Source organism: Neolamprologus brichardi, chromosome 7 (assembly GCF_056152115.1).
Source record: "Neolamprologus brichardi isolate AB-2024 chromosome 7, ASM5615211v1, whole genome shotgun sequence".
NCBI lineage: Eukaryota > Metazoa > Chordata > Actinopteri > Cichliformes > Cichlidae > Neolamprologus > Neolamprologus brichardi.
Window position 1 is genome coordinate 25,545,177 of NC_142110.1, and position 24,842 is coordinate 25,570,018.

Genomic DNA, 24,842 nt, shown 5'->3' on the forward strand with positions numbered 1-24,842 from the left:
TTCTCCTTGTTGTAACATCACATTCAGAAACAATATCCTGACGTGTCCTGGCAGGCTGGCCACTAAATGAGTGTAACGATGGACTGGAACACTTGTAGACATGTGTTGCTGACATCAACTTTAACCTGTAATAAACAAGTACTGTTGCATTTTCAAAGTTTTGGTACCAAAAGCTTTGTAAGTTGTTCTGGTGACAGTTCACTTCATAATTAATCATAATTAATCCTTCTGTCAGCAGTCACATCATCAGTAAACTCCAGTGACCCGCTTCCACTGGCAGGCATACATGATGACAACAGGGAAACATAAGGTTTCCTACACCACCTTTGACAGATGATGACAGATAATGAGCTGGTCAATGATTTTCTCTTACCATCATTCTGGTACAAGTTAGTCTGGCTGTCATCTGTCCACTGATTTTTTTTTCCTAGCACTGAGGTGGAAAAGTCTACTCTGGCCTTCCTGTTCTTGAGTCTAACCAGTGGCTTGTACCTTGTTGTAAACCGTCTCTTGTACACTTATTCACTCAGGAGTTCTCTTGTTAGATGTTGTAAGGGTTTTTCTTCCCCAGGAAATAATTCTGCAGTCGTGAACTTTAGTTGTTTTTGTTGACTTCCAGGCCTGTTGGTTTTCCTGAGCCACCCGGAGCGTTGCTTCTTTTTAAGAATGTAACAGATTGTTGGTCACTCGTAAGTTGTTTTTGGTCTTTCTGCACTGACATCAACCCTTTATGGACCTCGTGTTGTGAGTTCCAGTGATCTATTAGCTGCTTAATTTGTCATTGAATTATTCATTTTTAATAACTTTATGCATTTTTGTGGTTAGAAAAGTGGTGACACTCTTCTCTCAGATATTTAATTACTTAAACAAAATGACTTTTCCAGAGTTAGCTGTAACTGAGGAAGTGACATCTGTGCTGGGTTGTGACAGCGGTCACACTACAAGTGTGCAACTGAAATATGCTAGGCCCACCTCTTCATGTGGGCCAAGGCTTAGTTTACTAAACTGTTTACTAAAATGTGCACCAGTGAGTCACTGGGGTGTGTGAGTAAGAGGATTCACCACCATTGCAGCTCAGTAGCTAGACCAACTCATCTAACAGTGTACTGGAAACATTCCGATGGAGTTTTGGTCAATGTTGAAATGATTCCATCACACAGTTGCTCCAGATTTGTAACAGTTTCACCACATCCCAAAGGTGCTCTGTTGGATTGAGATCTGGTAAATGTGGAGGCTGTTTGAGCGCAGCAAATATCTCTTTGAGGTGATCTGAGCTTTGAGATGTAGCACATTATTCTGCTGGAACTATACATTGGGATGCACATGATCAGCAGCAATACTCAGGTAGGCTGTGGGATTGAAACACATCTCAGTTGGTACTAAAGGGCCAAAGTCTGCCACCACCACAACACAACACAACACAACACAACACAACCACAACCACAACCACAACCACACCACACTACCTGCAGCAGATGCCTGAAATGAATAGACCTAGCGACTCATGTCTTCAGTCTGGCCTCACTGATTGCTCCACACACATCAGGTTACTGAGAGATGTATGATAAATCAAAACAGCACAAAAGTGCAGTGTGTCTCGCAGTTGTGATATTAGCAAATACAGTTTAATAATGAATTAATTGATTTTCATTAATCTTCTACACCAAATTCTCAAAAGCCCAAAATCTGACTCAGTGTTCTGTTCGTTTTCATTGTCTGCTGTTACCTCTGGTCCTTATAATCTGGGCCTTTGTATTTTATTCAAGGTGAAAGCCTGTAAAATGTGGGTTAAAAGCTGGCTGAGCTTTGCCAGAAGCAGCAGCTGATTGGCTGTGGCTGAGCTGGTGTGTTGTGATAAGAGCCCAGCCTTTTGCAGCTTCACTGTGCAGCCAGAGGAAGTCTGTGACGGAGTGAAGCACAGCACCCCTCACTTCTTCCTTCCACTCTCTCTCTGCTACTCTGTCATTCCTGCCATACCAGACATAGCTTACCACCAGCTGAGGTAGGCTCTCACCGTAAATTTTTGGCAAGAACAGCCGGAGTCAGCATTCAGTCTTAAAACACATAATTACAACAAGTTGTGGAAACATGTCCTTCTCTCTGTTTCTGTCACCAGAGCCAAGTGTGTGTGTGTGTGTGTGTGTGTGTGTGTGTGTGTGTGTGTGAGTGCGCGTGCATGTTTTTTCAGTCTTTATATTTGTTTGACATACAATGGCAGTGTGTGTATGTTTTCTGCAGTTTACATAATACATGTTGGAATGCTTAAAACTAGCAGTGAAACTAGCAGTAATAATTCCAGTAATTAGGAAGAATTTTGGCCCACCCATCTTTGCAGAATTGTTGTTATTCAGCCACCTTGGAGGGTTTTCGACCATGAACCGCCTTTTTAAGGTCATGCCATCCATCCATTTTCTGCCCCTTATCCTGGGCTGGGTCGCAGAGGCAGCAGGCTAAGCAGAGAAGCACAGACCTCCCCTGCCACCTCGTACAGCTTGTCCAAGGGGAACACCGAGGCATTCCCAGGCCAGGCGAGAGATATAATTTCTCCAGTGTGTCCCGGGTTTGCCCCGGGGCCTCCTCCCTGTGGGACATGCCCGGAACACCTCACTCAGGAGGTGCCCAGGAGGCATCCTTATCAGATGCCCAAACCACCTCAACTGGCTCCTTTTGATGTGGAGGAGTAGCAGCTCTACTCTGAGCCCCTCCTGGAGGGCCCACCCAATCTCTAAGGGAGAAGCCAGCTACCCTTTGGAGAAAGCTAATTTCCGCCGCTTGTATCTGCAATCTTGTTCTTTTGACCACTACCCAAAGCTCATGACCATAGGTGAGGGTAGGGACATAGATCAGCCGGTAAATCGACAGTTTTCCTTTACGCTCAGCTCTTGCTTTAGCACGATGGTCAAATTGCGAACAGAATTGGTGACAAAGGGCTGCCCTGGTGGAGTCCAACACAAACAGGGAATGAGTCCGACTTATTGCCAGTTATGCAGACCAAGCTCTTGCAGTGGTTGTTTAAGGATCGAGTTCTCCAAGTCCACAAAACACATGTATACTGGTTGGTCAAACTCCCATGCACCCTCAAGTATCCTTGAGAGAGTAAAGAGCTGTTCCAGTGTTGTGCGACCGGGCTGAAAACCACATTGTTCCTCCTGTATCTGAGTTTGACTAACGGAGCCCCAGCCTGCTGCCTCTCACCAAGGGCAACTCCAAACTGTCTCTCCGGGAGACTGGTTCCAGAGCCCAAACTGTGCACTGAGGTGAGCCTGACTATATCTACCCGGTACCTCTAAACCTAATGCACTAGCTGAGGCTCATTCCCACCCAGAGAGGTGACATTCCATGTTCCAGTCGCTAGTCTTGGTAGAAAAGAGGATCGTTACGCCAGGTTTTGCTCTGTCAAGTTTGTATGTCTTAGTCCTGGTCTTAGTGTTAGTTACTTCCTGTTTTATTTTAAAAGTGTGACAAAGGACCCGACGCACACAACTTTACAAGGTACGTGTATGTTTATTTACATTGGATTTTTGCTCAGTCTTCTCGTACAGCTTTCCAGCTGCCATACTTCCGTTCAATCCAGCACCATACACACCTCTCCCATCAGCTCTCGGTATCCAACCTATATAGGGGAGGCATGATTAGATAATGGAAATCTGCTGTTCTGGTCAGCCTCCCCTGACACCACACCCTGAACCCACTGCTTCATCTCTCCCCTGCAGCTGAACCACAAACCACACTTCACCACAGATAGTTGCTTGTGTCAAGTGTGTTGTGTTGAGATTTTCATCTCCTTATCTCAATAGTTAGATGTAGTTTAGCTCTGTGTTGTTCCTCTGGTGTCTCCACTCCTTCCTAATGTCCTCTTGTGTATTTAAACCCTCAGTTTGCATTGGAGTCCTAGTTCTGCCTTGAACATAGCAGTCATGACACTTCTAAGAAAGGATACAATCAAGATAACTCTAGAGACGAGTTATCTGTTTTACCCTTATCCCTTTTTAGCTTCTTTTCTGTCCCTGCCTTCTCACTCATACTTTCACACATTTAATGCTTCCAGGGGGTTTGGGATTTTCAGTAAAATAATTGTATTTCTTTGCTGGAGTTTTAGTGTTAACCCTGGGTTTTTTGTACTACAAAGGTGGTTGACTTCTTACTGGAGTAAATCACAATCGTGACTTAAGCTGCTCCGAAGCTTCAGTCACTTCTCCGAAGTTGTGCATTTTACTGGTTTATTTTTATAACCTTTTGATATTTTTTTGTCGCCATTTGATAACATTGCTGGAGTAGGTAGTAGTTAACCCTGGGTTACCTTAGCGATTTGATAACCAGCTTTGTATGACCGTTTAGCCTGATCCCCAGTGTTAAGATAAGTGAATCCAGATAACTGAAAGATACCCTGGATATGTTGAACAAGCTTCGTAGTGTAGGGCACTGCTCATCTACCAATTAGAAGGTTGGTGGTTCAATCCCTGCCTGCTCCAGTGTGCATGCCAAATAACCTTGGGCAAGATACTAACCTCAAGTTGTGCTCCATTGGCGTTTGAATATTAGAATGAAAGTACTTAAGCATAGGGGGAAAAAAGTGCTTGTTTGAATGGCTTTAAGTGTGTTTAAGGGGCTTGTTGTATAAAGAGCTTTGAATGCTCAGGTAGAGTAGAAAACCACTATTTAAGAACCAGTTCATTTACCATTTTACCTCTTGTTCTAAGATCTGCTTTCTCTTCCAGCTGATTTAGCTTCCTCATGCTGAATCTTCCTTTGTTTTGTCTATAGGCTAAACCGTTTTCCACTATTGCTATAGAGCAGTCAATACAGCGAGGAGGACCAGGTCCTCGGTTACTTTCTCCTTTTGAAAGTCATTTAAAGTTGTTCTGCTGCTCCCTGGGTTTACTCAGCCCTGTAATGAACTCTATACCAGGTGTGAACACAGAGAAACAATCAATTTCCTAATTTTCTTTTTTCAAAATTATAACAATTTCTTTGGATCTCTCACCCTTGAAGACAATGTGGTCTTCTGATGAAAATCCCAGTGTAGTTGGTCTTAGCACTTTTCAGGGATAATCAGTCTATGTCCATCTCAGACCCCAGATGCCAGTCAGTCATAGGATCCCATAGCTGACACCAAGGTCGTTGTGGAAATATGAAATGAATTGAGGTGCACACAGCACAGAAACTGTTTGTTTTTTTTATTTTCTCTTGCAAAGGCGTCAAACAGCAGCACAGGGCAGCAGTCTGTATGCAGTCTGTAAGCCTAGAATATTTATAGAGTATAGTTATCTGCCTGCCATGGTCACAGAACACTGTGTAACAACAGATAACTCGCTCATCAGCATGTGCTATAGCTGAATGATTAGATGGGAGCCTGGAGCCTGCCATTTGTTAAGGTTGGGACTTATTAAGGCTTTTAACACAGAAGCAGAAGAATCCTAAAAAAATCCATGACAAATTACAACCATTTATATAAAACTGCAGCTGTGGGTTATTTTAATAATCAAGTACACTGACAAGTATCCCATATCAGTGACATTCACATCCAAAAACCGACTGCTGTCTACAGTGGAGTAGACATTACAGCCATCACTGAATGGGGAATCAGGTCCTTCAGGAATATTTCATAGTCAGAACTGTGACTTTGGTGAAGATAAGTGCTATAGTGGCAGCAGTATAAATTCTGTTTCAGGCTCTTCCATGACAGCTAGTCTGCCTAATGCTGTAGTACAGAGGTCAGCATAAATGCACTTTCTCTAAAGTGTCACAACCCGGCTCATAGGAAGTGACAATCAAGAGGGAGACCACACACAGGCTTTTAAAGGCTGTAAGACATATTTAATGAAATTAGGTAAAGCAACTTAAAGACCATTTAAAGGACATAACAGCCATAACTGAAACTTCCATGATGGGTGCCAGACAGAGAGAGCCAGAGCCCAAAGCCAGCGCCCCTGCTGGTTCAGTCAAGGTGTCTTTATATACACTGGGACTGGCCTCCCAGGTGTGCTGCAATCGGGTCAGCTCCACCTACCTGCAAGAAACAGGTAACAGAAAAAGCAAAACACAAGGCCAGCCCACTGGCCATCACACTTCCCCCCCATAGAACAGGGTCTCACCCTGAATTGGCAAACACATTTACATTGTGAACTTGCAACTAGAAGAACATGCACATATTAAATCCATAACATATATACACACACGCAACCTCACTTTCAACACCTTTTGTATTCTCAAAAGTCATCTTCAGCTCAACTCCAACCTCAGCAACCTTGGTACCTAGGGTCTGTCTTATATTATAATATAATATAATATTAACTACAAAACATGAACTTGTTTAATTTTTATCCAATAAATGAGGAAATAACTTACTAAAATCCTTATTTTAAATTACAAAATAGCTGTCTTGTGTGAACTTTGTGTGAGCTGCAGCATGCGCTGTGTTGATTGTTGGATGTGCATGAGTTAAAATCAGTGCTTTCCCTGTTAGGTTGAAGGAGTGTTTCTCTCTTGAGAATCATTCACTGAAACTTCTGTTGCGGTGAACACGGTTAGAGCAGTTGTCTCGGGAGCACGTCCCCAGGATTGAGGGGGTCGCTGTTTGTGCAGTTGCCTTTCTCTTTCTGGCGGTTTTTAGTGCATAAGTACCCACCGTAAGTAACTGCATGAAGACTAGGCTTTAGTTAAGTAGATTTTGGTTAGGCAGTTAGCGGGAAAGTGCTGTTTTCAATTGCATGTCGAGAATCAATACTTTGCTGTTATGGCTACGGTTGATGCTTTTGTTCAGTCTCCATCGAAAGAACTCTTGAATAGTTGTACTAAAGAACAGCGCTTGAAACTTGCTGAACATTATGATGTCGACGTTGGAGATAAACGGTTGAAAGATGAGATTAAAGGAGTGTTGAAGGCTGCATTAGCAAAGAAAGGTGTGTTGCCAGGTAAAATGCAGACCTTAGTGGCTGAGGTTGATCAGTCTGTGGTCTCAACTGCCGTTGCTTTGTCTTTTGAGCAGCAAAAGGAGTTGTTACTCTTACAAATGGAAAGAGACAAGCTGAGCATTGAGAAAGAACGTGTAAGGCATTCTTTAGAAAAGGAAAAGTTGGAGCTAGAGCAGTATCGGCTAGACCTAATCAAGGCGGGCAAGTTATCAGGTGGTGTTGAGGCTAAAGAGTCTTCTCCACAAGGACTTGAAACTTTTGATATTGTGCGTAATTTGCGCTTGGTGCCGAAATTTGATGAAAGAGAGCCAGATGCCTTTTTCTCCCTTTTTGAACGCATTGCCGAATTGGGAGGGTGGCCAGAAGCTGACTGTGTGGTCATGTTACAGTCTGTTTTGACTGGAAAGGCTCAGGAATCTTATTCAGCACTCAGTGCAGTTGATTGTCGGAGTTTTGCTACTGTTAAAGATGCAGTTCTGAAGGCTTATGAGTTGGTACCAGAAGCTTACCGTCAACGTTTAAGATCATGGAGGAAGTCTGATAAGCAGTTGCATGTAGAGTTTGCGAGGGATTTAACTAAACACTTCAACAGATGGTGTTCTGCACTGGGAGTGTCAACTTTTCAGGATTTATGTGAGTTAATGGTATTGGAGCAGTTTAAAAATTGTGTTCCTCCTGAGGTTGCCACTTACATTGCCGAACGGGAAGTGACAACAGTTTCTGACGCTGCTAAATTGGCAGATGAATATATCTTTGCACATAAGGGGCAGGTTGGTAGAAACTGTTTTTCAGTTGGTGCTCCTGCTAGAGTTTTTGGTCAAACTAAGTTTATGTCATCGGTTTCTGCGAAGGCCATTGGTGGTGTGAAGCCCAGTAAGTTTGGTCAAGCATGCAACTACTGCCATGGCGATGGACACTGGAAAGCAGAATGTCCCTTGTTGAAAAGCAAGTTTGCACATATAGGCAAACAGGTTAAACCTGCGGCTCTTACCATTCCAGCACGGGAAATTTCAGTAGTCTCTCGAGAGACGCCAGTTTCGCCTAAGTCTGACTCGGAGAGCTATTCGGGGTTTGAGGATTTTATGTCAGATGGGTTTGTATCACTCCCGGGTGATGTTCATAAAGTTCCTGTAAAGATTTTGCGTGACACAGGAGCGAAGGATTCTTATATCTTAGCTTCCATGTTGCCATTTTCACAGGTTACTGATACTGGTGAGTGTGTACTTGTTCAAGGCATGGGTTTAACCACTATCAGTGCCCCATTGCATAAAGTCAGGCTGTCATGCAGTTTTGTGGATGATGATATCTGCCTTGGTGTTCGTCCTGCTTTGCCACTTGAGGGCGTACATGTGATTTTGGGGAATGATTTGGCTGGAAATCGAGTCTGGGCTGACAATTCTTTACCTGTTAAATCTAGCGTTCGAAGAGTCCCATGAGTGTGAACAGGGTTTTTCTGACTTTGCAGCTTGTGCTGTTACAAGGGCTGCAGCTAAAAAGGATGCAGAGCCTGTAACTCAAGCAGAAGAGTGTCAGGTTGAACCAGATTTGATTGTTCCTGAACATTTGTCAGTTTCCCAGCAAGAGTTAATTCAAGCACAGCGTGCTGATGCTTCACTGACTGAGCTGTTTCACAAAGTGCAACCTAGTGATAACGCTAGAAGTGCGGCCTCTGGTTATTTTCTGCAGAAGGAGGTACTAGTCCGTAGGTGGATTCCGCAAGGGTTGGACTGTGTTGGAAGTCCAGTTGTCCAGATTGTGGTTCCAACTAAATACCGTGACGAGGTGTTGAAGTGTTCTCATGACAAATCTGGGCATTTGGGAGTGACAAAGACTTATAATTACATCTTGCGCTACTTCTTTTGGCCACGTCTTAAGCGTGATGTTTCAGCTTACATTAAGACCTGCCATACTTGCCAAATTGTAGGTAAGCCAAATCAGTCTATTAAACCTGCTCCACTTTGTCCCATCCCTGCTGTGAGTAACCCATTTGAACATTTGATCATTGACTGTGTGGGCCCTCTTCTTAGATCAAAATCTGGTTCAGAGTATCTGTTGACTGTAATGTGCCAGGTTACGCGTTATCCTGCTGCATATCCACTGCGTACCATCACAGCCAAGTCTCTGGTGAAGGCTTTCACACAGTTTATTTCTATATTTGGCATACCAAAGATTATTCAGAGTGACCAGGGATCAAACTTTTCATCAAATCTATTTGCACAAGTTCTTAAGCTGTTGAATATTGTACATAATAAAGCCTCTCCTTATCATCCACAGAGCCAAGGTGCTTTAGAGCGCTTCCATCAAACACTGAAGTCCTTGTTACGTGCCTATTGCACCGAAATGAGGAGTGACTGGGAGGAAGGTTTACCGTGGCTTCTGTTGGCAGCGCGAGAAGTGTGCCAGGAGAGTACTGGGTTTAGCCCAAATGACTTGGTCTTTGGCCACAAAGTTCGGGGACCATTGACAGTGCTGTGTGATAAGTGGTTGTCAGGTGAACCACCAGTGAACTTGATAGATTATGTTAATGGTTTTCGGCACAGACTGTATGTGGCAGGTCAGTTGGCAAAGCAGAACCTTGAAAAGGCTCAGGTCAAGATGAAATATTTGTATGACCAGCGTTCTGAAGAGCAGCAGTTTAGTGCGGGTGACCAGGTTTTGGCTTTATTGCCGATTGCAGGGTCATCGTTCCAGGCACGGTTTGCTGGGCCTTACACCGTGGTACAGAAACTGTCTGAACAGAAATATCTGATTGCTACCCCAGATCGCCGGAAAAGAAATCTTTGCTTTGCCATGTTAATTTGTTGAAACCCTATCATCTTCGTCCTTTATCCGTCGGTCTGTCAGGGTCTCTCGTTTCTCCTTCCACATCGAGTCCAGGGTTGACTGCTTGTACAATGGCGCAGTCGGATTGTGGGGGGGAGGATGTGGCAGCAACTGATGATCCGTTATTGCTTGGTCGTCTGAAGAATTCAGAAACTCTTCAGTGTTGTTGGGCCATTTGCCTGCTGACAAATGTGCAGAACTGTCTGCATTAATTAAAAGGTATCCAACCTTGTTTAGAGACACACCTTCTAAAACAACTTTGATAGAGCATGATATTGATGTGGGTGATGCAAAACCAATCCGGCAGAGGTTCTACAGGGTCTCTGAGGAAAAGAGGAAAATAATTAATAAGGAAGTTCAGTACATGTTGGAAAACAACATTGCAGTGCCGTCGTCTTCAAGCTGGGCTTCCCCATGTTTGTTGGTTGAAAAAGCTGATAAATCACCACGTTGTTGCACAGACTTTCGTAAAGTCAATGCAGTGACCAAACCCGATTCCTATCCCTTGCCTCATATTGACGACTGTATTGACCAAGTTGGTGCAGCAGAATATGTGAGCAAGTTTGATCTGTTGAAGGGATATTGGCAGGTGCCACTGACTCCCAGAGCTCAGGAAATATCTGCTTTCATCACACCATCTGGTCTTTATTCATATACAGTCATGGGTTTTGGTTTACGCAATGCTCCAGCTACATTTCAGCGACTCATGAATATGGTTGTTAATGGGCTGAAAGGCTGTGCTGTTTACCTAGATGACGTGGTGGTATATAGTAGCACCTGGGAGGATTATCTGGATCGTATTCGCACTCTGTTTGAACGACTAGTTTGGGGAAATCTGACTATCAACCTGGCAAAATGTGAATTTGCAAAAGCAACTGTGGATGGTAACCTTGGTAAGGTTGTGGGCCAAGGTTATGTGAGGCCAGTTGATGCAAAGGTGTTGGCCATCAAAGAGTTCCCTGTTCCAGTAACCAAAAAAGAACTCATGAGATTTTTGGGTCTGGTCGGTTATTATCGCTGTTTTTGTCGAAACTTCTCAACAGTGGTTGCTCCTCTGACTGATTTGTTGAAGGCCAAAGTAAAGTTTATTTGGTCTGCAGCATGCCAGCAAGCTTTTTGGGATGTAAAAGCTTTACTGTGCTCTGAACCTGTGCTTTTAGCACCTCGTCTGGATCAGCCCTTCAAGCTGTATGTGGACGCAAGCCACATTGGTGCAGGTGCTGTTCTAGTCCAAGCTGACAAGCAAGGTACTGAACATCCAGTTAGTTTCTATTCCAAGAAGTTCAACTCCCATCAGCTGAATTATTCGGTCATTGAAAAGGAAGCTTTGGCATTAGTCTTGGCCTTGCAGCATTTTAGGGTATATTTAGATTCTGCTTGGCCAATTGAGGTATTTTCTGACCATAACCCTCTCACTTTCTTGAACTCATTGCAGAACCCAAATCAGAGGCTCATGCGGTGGGCCCTCTTTTTGCAGCCTTACAATTTGGATATCCAGCACATTAAGGGCAAAGATAATGTCTTGGCAGATGCTTTGTCCCGTGCCCCTTTGTAACCAGCAGCTTCACTCCTCATATGCTTTAAAGTCTGTCCTCTCCAGTATCGTTTTCCTTCCTCTTAAATTGCTCCTAGGTACCAAGGTTGCTGAGGTTGGAGTTGAGCTGAAGATGACTTTTGAGAATACAAAAGGTGTTGAAAGTGAGGTTGCGTGTGTGTATATATGTTATGGATTTAATATGTGCATGTTCTTCTAGTTGCAAGTTCACAATGTAAATGTGTTTGCCAATTCAGGGTGAGACCCTGTTCTATGGGGGGAAGTGTGACGGCCAGTGGGCTGGCCTTGTGTTTTGCTTTTTCTGTTACCTGTTTCTTGCAGGTAGGTGGAGCTGACCCAATTATTGATGCAGCACACCTGAGAGGCCAGTCCCAGTGTATATAAAGACACCTTGACTGAACCAGCAGGGGCGCTGGCTTTGGGCTCTGGCTCTCTGTCTGGCACCCATCATGGAAGTTTCAGTTATGGCTGTTATGTCCTTTAAATGGTCTTTAAGTTGCTTTACCTAATTTCATTAAATATGTCTTACAGCCTTTAAAAGCCTGTGTGTGGTCTCCCTCTTGATTGTCACTTCCTATGAGCCGGGTTGTGACAAAAGTCATACTGCCTTAGTATTGAACAAAGCCAACGAAAAGAGACGAAATCCACATTGTAAAAGAAGAGAAGCACTAAAGTGCTGACTGTCATCATTTGTCCCACAATGAGCAGTAAGATGCAGCGCTTTAGTGACACACTTCGGCCTGCAGCATCACTGAAAATGACTTCTTTGTATTTGAAGAGCAGGATACTGCTTCCTTTCACTCAGACACTGAAGTTATTGAATATTTGAGGATCCCGAACTTTTTCAGGATAGACTCTTTCCATGATACACAGCAATACCCTCGAGTGTGCCTGTGGAGAGCTTCTTCAATCTGGGGAGTCTTGTGCTAAGAAGTCAAAGGAGGAACATATTGGATTTAAAACTTCTCCCCATGAGGTTTAGTCCACTGGTAAGCTATTATTTGGGAAAGGAGCAGCTTTTCCCCAATTTTCAGTGTTCCATTTTAACATGCTTTTTCCTTTTATTCATTTTTTTCTTGCACATATCTAACAAGCCTGTAAATTTCTTCATCTGTTATTTGACTGATTTTGCTGTGACCTGTCCATAGTTGGATCCAATATACTAATAGGTGTAAAAAAGGAAATCGAATGAACAACACTTAACTCTTAATTCTAAACCTGCACAGTGTATTTAACCTTCTACAGCCCACTGTTGCCCTCTGACCCTAACCCAACACAATCTGAAACCGAAAAAGTGTTAGACCTCCATATTTACCAAGAGATATGAACGCAGACATTATGACTTTTCTATTAAAGTTAATGTCCACACTTATTAATAGACACAGACAAAATAATAGTTACTAAAGCCCGAGCCACCAAAAGGGAAAAAGTTCTCTGTGTCAGTCTACCCAACCAAAGAGACTTTATGAAATCCAGAAATGTGCAGATTTTTAAATGTGGTCAGCTTTACTAGAAACCAGAGAACAGACAGATTACCTGATTCGTCTACCTTTTTTTCTTTAAATGATATATTATAGTCTCTCTTGGGTTGCTTTTGCAGTTTGTTTTGGATGGCAAATGCAAGTTCAACACTTAGAATTGACTCCAGATCTTTTATGGGTCATGAATCAGTTTGTCATCAACTGCTCACTTACTTTTGAGCCTCTGGAAATGGGAGACTGTAAAAATGGCCATAATTCCTAAAGAGTTGATTCGGTTCTTTGTTAAACCTTTGAATTAAAGCTGATAGTCTGTACTTGGACAGCTGCAGAGCAGAATCAGTGAACAGATTGATGTCTAATGAGCCCCTGCTGTGGGATGGGGGGTGTGAGCAGGCACACACAGATTTATACACACATTCACACAACGCATACATCCATGGGAGGGTGAGGATTATCTTTGCAGGCAGAAAGACAAGAAGATCCGGTTTAGCCACTTAGAAGTCTCTACTGAGCGAGCCTCTTTACCCACTAACCTGGATGAAGTCTCTAATTGACACACAAATTGTCATGCTAAAGAAATACTCGCTGCTTTTATATAGAAAGCATAGACAGCTGTCATTTGATTTCTTCAGTAACAGTTTAAAAGATGTTCATGTTCAGCAAAGGAGAACTCTGCCACTAAGGTACCAGAGTATAGTGGCATGAGTGGAAAGCATGAATCAGCCTCAGGGCAGAACTCTTCAGCTCAGGAATGTGAGAGCTCATTAATCGCTGCAAGCAAGACTGAATATCGAATGTAAAAATGCAACAGAGCTGCGAGTGTGCGTTGCTGATGTCCTCCTTTATGGTGCAGCTTCACTGCAACTCTCAGACGTTGGGCACAGTTGTGATAAAAGACAAAGACAGAGTTAAACAGAGCTTGGTGTTTGTGGCCAGCCAATGAGAAAAAGACTCCTTGCTAAACAGACAAAATGTCAGATTTCTGTCTTGGCTACAGAGCAGTCAGCAGGATTCTTTACAGCTTGGTTAAGTACCTGACGTAATGATAAAACCTCCCACCAGTTCATGAATGAGAGGCTCTAAAAAGCTCTGTTATACAAAGACTGTGTGTCTGTGTGTTTGTGTGTCTGAGAGAAATAGTCTTGTCCTTTGGGTGTGTAAGGATTCCCCTGTTTCGTTCTGACTTCCTGCTTCCTGTCTGTGAAAGGGCTGACCAAATCAGTGCATGTACGAGAGCTGAATGCAGCTTTGTGTCTCTGTCACTTGTCAGTAATAAGTGTGGTTTGAACAGTAAGTGAGTCATGCAGACTGCTACATTGTCAAGTTAAAGCTGCAACAAGTTCTTGCCATGTGCTGAGCGACACTCTGTCCACCTGCACGTCTCCACAGCTGCTGCACAGTGACAGACTGTGCCAGACTAGGGCGCTGCCGTCACAGTGCCACTCCTGTTAAGTCTGACATTCAAAATGCTGCTCATTCTAGTAATTCAGCTACTGCTAATAGTGAAGCGTATGAAGCACTCTAAAATCTCATAATAAAAACCAAAGACAAAACATTCACAGCTAAGAAGTGTTTTTCTTTTCAAACAGATAAGATAATACGCTGAAGTAGAAAAATCTTTTCCCCGCACACACAGAAAGAACATTTTGCACATGCTCCACTTCCTAGTAATCCACTGCTTTGTTTGTTTGCGTCTGGAAAAACGAACATAACCCTCTTATCAGGTCAGGCTGAGCAAACATCTCACTATTACAGAACATACAGCATGGTTTACTTGAAGGAAAGGACGTGGAAGTGTGGCAGTGTGTGTTAAACTTTGTTTAGATTAGACTAAAATGTAAACCATCACCAGTTTGTCTGTTTGTATCTGGAAGTCTCACAGAATCTTAGTTCGGTCATTCCCAACCACCCATTTTGACTTCCAGGCCGTACTCGGCACAGATGTTTCTGTATACTCTACCGGCCTTGGTTATGGCATTCCATGTATGCCCTGCCCTCCTGGCATCTTGCACCCTGCTGTTACGTGCTGGATTGTCTCAATGTCTGCGGTTTTGCCTTCTGGTAGTACAGTCTGATTACCTTTCTCTTTGCTACCGTCTGAATACATTTCTCCAGTCTGAATGACATTCCAATGTTATGATCCTCATGGTGTGGATCAGTGAGTAGATGTCTTGTTCACTGGCATGCAGCATATAGCAACTTTCCTCTGTGTTGCCTTGATCTTGGCCTCTGAATATAAAAAAACTAAATGCAAGTACCTTTATGTGCTGCGTTGGTTCAGAGTTTCAGTTCAGAGTTGCAGGCGCATTCCCTGTAAAAACTGCAGCAGTGTGTAAAAGGGTGGCAAGATCTTACAGTCTTTGCAGACAGCTTCATCAAGCATGTATGTAATGTGTGGATGATGATGAAAATACAGTTTGTCAGCGAACACATCCTAGCATGTCATTTTCATGAGAAGATAACTGTTTTTCACTTCAGCTGTTTCAGACCTTTCATGTTGCAGATCTGGTATACTTCCTGGTGTATTTCCTCTGGCACTGTGAATGTTACATCTCTGCTTTGCCTCTTCTTCTAGTGTCTGACACCATGAAACTGAATCCACGGGAAGCTCTGCTTTATGTAAGTATCTGTTGTTTTTTATAAGGCATCATAATGAGCTGTAAAGGAGCTAGAATGTCTTATTAAATTTGCCTGGTGTGGCAAATGCACTTTAAACACCAGCTAGCCAGCTGATTAGCAAATATGCTAACACACTTCACTACCAAACATGCTAGGAGTCAGCAGATGGCACAGACCCAGATCTGTCACATGCCATCATTTCTGTTTCGAGTGAGGTTCCTTTTGTGAAGCACAGGGGCCATACCATTTGAAAACATCATCTAGCTTCAGCCATACAGGCGTTTTCCAAACGTATTGGTCTGTTTTTCCATCTATCATCTGTGATAGAGTAGCTGATGTGAGGTAGTGTTTACTTAGCTGACTCTCAGCAATCTGTGAGCATTGCTGCAGTCAATCGCTGATGCCATGTTTGTGACACTGTTCTCTGTCAGGGAGACTGTGTGCTGACGGTGCAGCTTGATGAGGACGAAGAGAAGGAAGCAGACTTTTACCTGATTTTCTCTGGGTCTACACAAAGGCACGTGAGCAGCACACTGCGAGTGAGTCATGTCACACTGCAGGCCGTGTGTCCAGGTATAACACACACACACACACACACACACACACACACACACACACACACACACACACACACACACACACACACACGTGTACACATGCATGCACACACTCACACTCGTGTGGTTGGTTGAGTGGATTTTTGAAATACCAGAACAGAGAGTGCAGAAGTTTTGCAGGTGGATGAAAGTATGTGTGTTCACATGAGTGGAGCTGCTTCAGAGCCCTCCTGCTTTCATCGTCCACTGAAGCAGTCCTGTGTTGGTTCCACTAATCCAGACTTGAGCTCCGTTAGGTTGGGATCTGGAGCCTGGGACCATCTGTACAGATTCACAGCGTGGACTCCTCTACTCAGTTCTTCATACTTCATGCTTTAGTGAATTTGTTTACTCTTTAATTGTCTTATGGATGAACTGAGGTAGATAACTTGTTGGTGAGTGAGTGATAATTTTGATGGTTTTGTTGATGTGCTGCTGAAACTCCAACATGTTTCCTGCTGACAACTCCACCCATAGATCACACATTAGCACACATCACGTATCAGGTTCTCTGCATGTAGATCACCTGCCAGAAACTGACTGTGTGTGTGTGTGTGTGTGTGTGTGTGTGTGTGTGTAGGCCATAATGTGTGTGAACAGGTCTTGGTGACACTGTGTTTGGCTCGCCCTGATGGATCAGTGGACACACACTCGCAGCAGACCTTCTCCTTTATACAGGTAACAGCATTAAAGAGCTTCTTTGGTTCAGCCCTGTCATGATGTCATGTGACTGGTGGGATGGATGGAAATAATGTGAGACTATTGCAGCAACTGATCACTTCCAATATGAGCACAAGAGTGTTAAAGTTTGGATTGTACGTGCCTGACAACAGAGAGCAGCACACGACTTCATATGTTGAAGAAAGCAGTCAGCACTGTGAGGCAGCAGGCCTGTTTACAATACTGACATACACATGAGCCAGTTTTATTTCTAATATGATTATTACTTATTAACGACTGCCATCCACAGCCACAAGTGTACCTGACTGAAACCTCCATCAAGGGACATTATTAACAACTCAGTTCTCAGACTGTGTGCACTGAGACTACTTCAGAGCACCACACAGTGAGCCAGGATATTAGGATGACTGGATCTGATACAGTTCAGAAATGAGAAACAAGGGTTGTTGCTCGTAAGCATCCAAGGGAGAAAGACTTGGGCTAATGCTCTAAAGCAGCCAGGATATAGAATAGAATAGCATAGAATAGAATAGAATAGAATTCAACTTTATTGTCATTGCACATGTCACAAGTACAAGGCAACGAAATGCAGTTTGCATCCATCCAGAAAGTACTTTAGCCATGATATAGATATATTACAGAAATGGGTCTGTTATAGGTATGAGGGTACAAAACATGGGTCTATTTATGGGTATGTTACAATGTACATGGTATGAAGGTATGTTATGAATATGCTAGAACTATAAGTATGTACAGGCTGTAGTGGGTGTACAAGCTATGAACAGGATATAAATATGAAAACTATACAGAAATATGAAATAAAAAGCTTTACAGAAATATGAATTATGCAAGTTATAAACAGTTGTAAACAGTTGTAGAATTATAATTATTGCATTGTACAGAATGTACAGAGGCTATATAAAGTGCAAGTGGTTGTGAGTGTTGGTTCAGTCCATGTTATTATTGTGTGTATGAGGGTACAGTTGGCCATTTGTTTGTTTTTGTCCATTGTGTGTGTGTGTAGGTGGTTGTGGGTGTGTGTTCAGTCCATGAGTTTAATGTGGGTCAGATGTCAGGAGGCTATGCTAGTAAACCTGTACCCTATTGGCTGGTGTAAAAACAAATATACTTTGTTTCTCAAGCAAGATAAAAGCTAGTACAAATTCAGTTTCAGGGATCTCATGGTTAAGGATTTCTTAAAATATATATATTATAAAATAATATAGGTACCACAGTTTGAGAGCATGGGGCACCTTTGTGACATGTGTGTGATGAGTGTGTGCTGCAGGTCATGTTTGCAGTTTCCACAATGAAGGGTGATGTTTTTTTGTTCATCGTGTTTAAGAATGATGATTAGGCAGCAGAAAGCTGTGTGACACACTTCAAAGCATCCCTGTGAGGAAACAGGCAGATGTGAGCAGATGTACTTGAGTTGACAGTTGACAGGTTGACAAAGAGCCTGTAGGAGTGTATCTGAATGATGACTGCAGTGTGTGGTGTGCAGCACACAGAAGCATTCCTACTGAACCGGAAGCAGGTGAGTGAGAAGAGACAGAGGGGTCTTGAAGCTGCTGGTATTTAGAAGGAAACTCAGAAATTGAGAGTTTTGAAGCTCAGAGCAGTGTGCCTCTGTTTGTGTGGTAGAGTCCACAGGAAGCTGAGAGCCTGGCCCTGAAGCATGTCAGCCAGCCTCACCGCAGGACTGCACCACAAGCACCCTGCAGCACACACACAGATGTGCAGAAGGGAACGGTCACAGTGACGGACACGAACAGACCCGACACACGGATGGATGTCGCCTCATTTTGGAGCAGCTGCCCTGGTGAGTGAGCATGATTTCTGTGCAAACTACTGCAGTGAGAGTCAGCCTCACCTGGAAGAGGTTGAGAACAGACAGGTACAGGCGGCCCCTGCAGGGTCAGTCTTCTTCCTGTTAGCTTCAGTTCTCAGACTGTGACGGATTTTTCCAGCTCAGATGGCGTTTGCTATGTCGAACATTCATATTGTGTAGTTTTAAAGGTTTGCTATTTAATTTCTTTGTATTCACCAAGGTGCCGAGCCAGAAGCCACAACACAGTGTCCCAGCTTCGGAACGTTTAGCAGGATATTATGAAGGTTTATCTGGTTCCACCTGCAGACATGCACTACACACGTTTGATTAGCAGCCACGCCGGTTGGAGGAAGCTGAACCTTGTGATCCTCATACATCTTTTAGCACAGGGGTTTTATCTCAGTATGCACCAACATAGCACTTAACCAAAGAAGACCAGGTGTCCCACCCACAAGTTACTTCCTCTCCATGGGGAGCCCATGTGCTTCCAGATTATAAGGGGTATGTAATCCCTGCAGCATAATCTTTGTCTGCCTGTGCTCTCCTCCCAGCTGGACATGTCCAGAATGTCTCCCTGTGGTGGTGTGCAGGTGCCATTGTGGTCGGTGGCTCACACCCAGTGCTGTGCAACTTCACAGACGCCACTGTAAAGTCCTGCACCCTCAGCTCATTGGTAACCTATGAAGAAGATATGGACATAGAGTAGCCGCAGCCATGGGTTTGTGAAGTTACCTTTTTAAAAACTTGAGCTGGTATCATCTTGATTTTGTGGCCAGAAGTCTCCATACTGCGATGGGAGGAGGGAGATTTTAATGAGCTGCATGAATGCATCACAGATAACTGCTAACATCCACCAAAACTGAAGCACAGCCTTTTCATATGGTCTGTTAGCACAATTAACTGCACTTGAAACTATATTATTTAATAGATAATTGCATTAAAATAATCCAAATACCAGCAGCACACACACTCTCCAGAGGGACTCAGGGACTGCAGTGAAGGCCTAGTTGGAGGCCACTTGGATAATAAAGCTAAACTTTTAGACTTGTTTCTATAAAAGGTCACAAGAGCAGGCTGAGGAGAATGCAAACAGAGGTTTGAGTTGTGTTCAGTCAGTCTGCGTGTCACTCTGCCAGAAGGAAAAGTCTCTGTTTACAACAGTAAACACAAGCAGAGCTAGCAGGTTTTTCTGTGTTACAGCACCAGCAGTGGTCCTCAAACGTCACACACAGCTCACTAAGGACTCTTCAGAATCACCCAACTCACTTCATGACAGTCGTGCAGAGTGTGCACAATGAATTCCACCTGCGTGCTCCAAGCTTGTTACACTTGATGAATGTGCGTGAATTATCTTGGATGCATGGATCAGGTTTTCCTACCAAAATACTTCAACTTTGCCATTAACAGTGAGATTTCTCTAACGTCAGATGGTTCGTTGGATGATTTTGTAGCTTTAATAATGAAAGTTTGAATGAATGGAGACAAAAGCACCCTTGTTCTCCTTGTTTACACTGAACGTCACTGTTGAGCGGAGCGCCGTGTCCTGCTGCGTGACTTCCAGTCAGCACCAAATTGCTGTTATAATCTTCACTACGGTCTAAGTCAGCATTGGTTTAGTGTTTGTACTTTTCTGCCCACTGAAGCTTTAAACATTTCATGAAGCCTTTTAGGTCCACTAAATATGAGGCAAGTCTGTTTTTGCTGCTGTTTGGCAGCCCCCCTGATGCTCTAAGCACTGCTACATGACCCACATGCATTTCCTTTTCACTATTTCTGCTTGTTGTTTTCAGACATTTCATCACACACACGTCTCTTAAAGATACAGAGTTAGTTGTAAATGGGCCGGCTCTTATATGGTGCATTTCTATCAGAGCACTCAAAGCGTTTTATACAAAATGCCTCATTCACCCAAGCACATTTTTCTATATGAGTGCTTTCTAACATTCACACATGTTCATGGAACAACTTTAGGTTGTTAGTATGCTGCCCAACTTTGGCACGCAGGCTGATATTTGGGACGCAGATTGGAGCAGCCAGGAATCAAACCACCGACCTTCCAATTAGCAGATGAGGTGCTCTAACTTCTGAGCTACAGCCACCCTTACTCTGTTCTTCTCTGTCCACCAGGAGCTGTTCTGTTTTCAGTTGAATCCAACCATCACATTTTCTCTCGTTTCTTCTTCTCCAGCTGTGTGTGAGCACCAGCAGCCCTCCAGCCTGCTGCAGCTCACAGCCAGTCATGGTCTGAAGACGGCACCAGCATTCCTCCTGCAGCAGCCCGCAGGGAAAGAGGCATTGCGAAGGACGAACACTCAGGGTTCAGCTCCAGCATGTCTTGCAAAGAGCAGAGGGAAGCAGCCACTTCTGGAGCTCTTCACGCAGTGAGTACTGCTCATTAACGGGTACTAACTGAGGTTAAAGCTCCGGGGAGTTCATCAAGAATTTCAATACAGAGCATGTTGAGGTAACTGCTGCTGTGAATAAAACTGAATAGAAATAGAACTGTCTTCAGTAAATCTGGTTTGCATTCAGTGCCAGAGAAATATGGAGATTATTCTTATTTTTATTAGTATTTTTAAAGGCATGAAAACTTTGGTGGCCACCATTGGGAGCTGGAAGGCACCAGGACAGTGTGTGTTTTGTCCTGTGTTGTGATCGGTTAGTGTGTTCATCGCTGCTGCCCTCAGTCTTCAGTGTGGCCACTAATCCTATTGTCCTGTTGAGCTCCACTAACAAGCTCCTAATATATTAAAAGGGATCCGGTGAATATGTGCAGCACCACAGATGTTAGCTACAGATGATGTTAGTGTTTTTAGCTAATGCTTTGGATGAAGTGTTGGGTCCCTTTTCAAAGCCTCAGCAGCTTTGCTGAATGGGTGGTGCAAAGACTGTAGCAGCTGAGGACACAGTTGGGTGCTGTGTGTTTGCTGCTGTGTGCCCAGGCCTCTCACAGCTCTGTCACCGATGAGGACGAGACAGTGCAGCTGGATGTCTGCAGGTGAACTGAAGCGTTGCATTAAATGACTGTTCGGAGGAAACAAACCCCACCTAAAACTGTGCCGTTGCTCCACCTTACTGTTTTTCATTTTCAAAACATCTGTTTTCCAGGCCACAGTTACCACAGTGTATGCACGAGTGCCATTGTGGCTGTGAGGCAGTAAGCCGTGGTGACAATGATGTGTTCATAGCTGTGTTCACACACACAGAGTACCCAGAACTTTTATCCTCCAGCACATTCATCAGAGAGCAGGGCGTCATTTTTGCACAGAACAGCAGAACTAAATACATATATACTAGCCCAGTAGGTGGCAGTATTGCAGATGACTGTACAACAACAATAGCAGCATATAAAACAGACAGACACCTGCAGCAGGCGTCAGAGAGCAGGGGATTGTGATTTCCTGTTGATGGGGTCAGAAAGTCAGTGCTAGGAAAGAGACGAGCAGTAGATGCAAGACCCCGCTCTCCCAAACACAAACACACACATACATGATATCAACATGTTTGGGCCCCTGTTAGAGAGTTAGAGATCAGATCCTGTCCCAGCAGCAACGTTCCAAGTTCCTGGAAAATGTTTGTGTGTTTGAATCAGAGGGAGGGAACTGGCAGAGTTCACAGAAACATTAGGCATTTATTTTGTCCCTGAGAAGAGCACAACACATCGAAGTGTGTGCGTGTGTCTGTGTGTGTGTGTGTATCAGTAGCTTTGAGCTCTGTGATGTGATCTGGCTGCATGGTTAGGGCTCCTCCTCTTTAGGGAGGGCATGGATGAGTTGTGTGTCTCAGAGACAGGAGGTGAAGTGTGTCTTTATTTGAGCTCTTGCACAGTTTCCTGATTCAGCTCCTCCCTCATTGTGACTTTACTTTCTGTTCTAATCATTCCTGTGAGCAGGTAGGAGCCCTGGGGTTGTATTTCTCTGTGTTTCCTGTTATCCTGGTATCTGGATCTGTGCACGTGCGCTACAGAGAGGAAACCAACAAAACTCTTTTTTTTTGTTGTTGTTGTCATTGCAGCTATGCAACGCTCCCAGATGTTCAAGCGGAAGCTGAGGAGACACTGCAGGTTTACCCCAAAGGTCAAGTGTTTCAGTACCATGCCAGTGTAGGTACCTACACCCTAACCTTCCTCCTGCAGAGGGAGGGGGACACAGGGACAGACAGCAGGGGGCGCTGCTGTTTACCGGAGGAAGTGATGGAGCTGAGGAGGCTGATGGAGGGTCACAAATCCACCGTGGTGAGTAGATAACATCAACAGTCACAGTGTGCAGAAAGACTGCTGCTGTTTTTTCACCATTACTGTGCAGCACGTCTGCTCCTCCTCTTCATCCTCCGCTGTCGCAGCTCTTTCCTGTTCCTGGCTGCTGATGGAATTTGGCTTGTTTCTTTGCTACTTTGTAGCTGCATGAGGCTTTCATTCATTATTGTATTTAGATTCTAATTGTCATAGCTGTGTGTGTGTGTGTGTGTGTGTGTGTGTGTGTGTGTGTGTGTGTGTGTGTGTGTGTGTGTGTGTGTGTGTGTGTGTGTGTGTGTGTGTGTGTGTGTGTGTGTGTGTGTGTGTGTGTGAGTAGCGATGCTATTAAGCAGTGTCTGTAATATAACAATGGGATAATGAGGTCAAAGGGAAACTCCCAGGGCTCAACGTGCTCACACATGCATCATTTCCAGGATACAAAGTGAGCTTGCATAAATATGGGCTTTGCTGCTAATACAGAGCCAGCCGTCCTAGACAGGTGACCAGCAGAGGAGCATTAAGCTGTTTATACTGCACAGGTGTGGCATATGTGGCATGCGTCATGATTTCCATGAAGTGATAACATCCACCCAGTGGAAAACCTTACAGGAAAGCTTGAAGTAACAGAGTACTTTGTCTCAGCCAGCAGGTGTCACAGTCAGACCAGAAGAGTGAGAAGCTGGACTGTGACCTGCTGTTTCCTGCAGGTCTGTGAGCCAGAAGAGTGAAGGCCAAATGAAATGAAAATTCCCATAAGTGTCTCCTTTCTTCTTCAGGTTTTAAACCTACTTTATGCAGCTCACCTGAGAGTTCATGGCTGGCCTGAACATGCGAGTGGATAGCCAAGATAGCTTGTTTGCAGTGTAGGGATCAGTTCCACATACAGTGGGTTGCTGTGGTAGGCATGCGAAGCCTTCGTTTCCTTAATGAGTGGGTGAGCTGTATGACTATCAGCAGTTGTAGGCACTGATGGCTGTGACAGATCATCTCTTTTGTACGTCACTCTTTTGTTAGTTTTGAGATTAGCTTCGATCACCCTTTCGGGTAACATCCATCCATCTGCTAATGTTGTCTTTCACGCATACAGAACAAACGATGTGCTAAACTGCTTCGTGGGTCATTTCTGCATGTTTCCATATATGATTCATTTGTATTTCTTTTCCTTTTTTCAGAGTTCAGGCTTCCACTCGTTGGAGGAGAGAACACAAGGGGACGACTCGGCTGCTGTCAGTCAAACATCCTGTACCAGTGGAGGTCTTTGTCAAAGAGAGGAAAAAGGGTGGGAACACCAGGGCACAGCAGCTGCCCGCACTGGGAGGAAGAAGAAAAACAAAAAGAGAACCGCCAAAGTCACAAGACCTGCAGCAGAGTCTTCAGGAAACCAGAGCCGAGAAAGTGCACGGAGGCCCCGCACAGCTACAGGAAGTGGAACTCTCTCACCAAGACAACGAGCAGTGGCGACTGTGACTAATGTCGGAGGAACACAAGAAACTCCATCACCCATAAGGCCAGTATTGGGACCAGGTGTTGAAAGGAAGTGTGCTGGCAGGAAGGTGGTTGCCTTGCCTACGGCCAGTGTCGTAGATAAACAGGAAGGCCAGAAACAGGAAGTGGAGCTGCCGATGCGTAAGCTGGTGTCAAAGACAGGAAGAGACACACAAAGTGTCAGCGCAGAAATCACAGTGGAATCAGCTGCAGATGGGACAGGTACGTCCTGTAACTGAATACACAACTTTATTGTGCTGTGCGTCGTCTGAGGTGTAGGCAATAACTAAACGCTCTTTAACAACAAGTGCAGGCTGTGCAGAGAGAAGAAGAAAAGGAAGGATGAGCTTGTGAGTTTCTGGCTGTTCAGTTACTTAAAGACTCAAAGAGTAACAAACGAGACATCTGTGCACCTGTGCAAACTGCTGTTTGATGAAAACGTGCAAACACAGTATCTGAGCTTTTTCACGTTTATGAGTTTTTTTCTGAGGTGTGTGTGTTTGGTCCTGTTTCCTCTGCAAACAGCTTGCTCAGATAGAGACATGAAGAGCAGTAAGAAACTGCAGCTCATTAAAAACTCCACAGAGCTGAAGGAGCCCGGTAGTTGTTTGTTAGCTTACTTT

The 24,842-nt window shown here is 44.1% G+C and overlaps 1 protein-coding gene across 5 annotated transcripts in view; it reads left to right on the forward strand.

The window, feature by feature from the left end:
• The window catches only part of LOC102796311 (uncharacterized), a 65,467-nt gene that overhangs the window by 6,094 nt on the left and 34,531 nt on the right, over nt 1-24,842 (forward strand). For all 5 annotated transcript variants that reach the window (XM_087843362.1, XM_087843361.1, XM_087843365.1 and 2 more), the window contains 7 exons: nt 15,349-15,392; nt 15,824-15,965; nt 16,569-16,666; nt 18,314-18,491; nt 20,689-20,881; nt 22,515-22,734; nt 23,907-24,441. In XM_087843362.1, coding sequence (XP_087699488.1) covers nt 15,360-15,392; nt 15,824-15,965; nt 16,569-16,666; nt 18,314-18,491; nt 20,689-20,881; nt 22,515-22,734; nt 23,907-24,441 — 1,399 coding nt within the window. In that variant the 5' untranslated portion in view covers nt 15,349-15,359. The remainder of the gene's footprint in view (nt 1-15,348; nt 15,393-15,823; nt 15,966-16,568; nt 16,667-18,313; nt 18,492-20,688; nt 20,882-22,514; nt 22,735-23,906; nt 24,442-24,842) is intronic.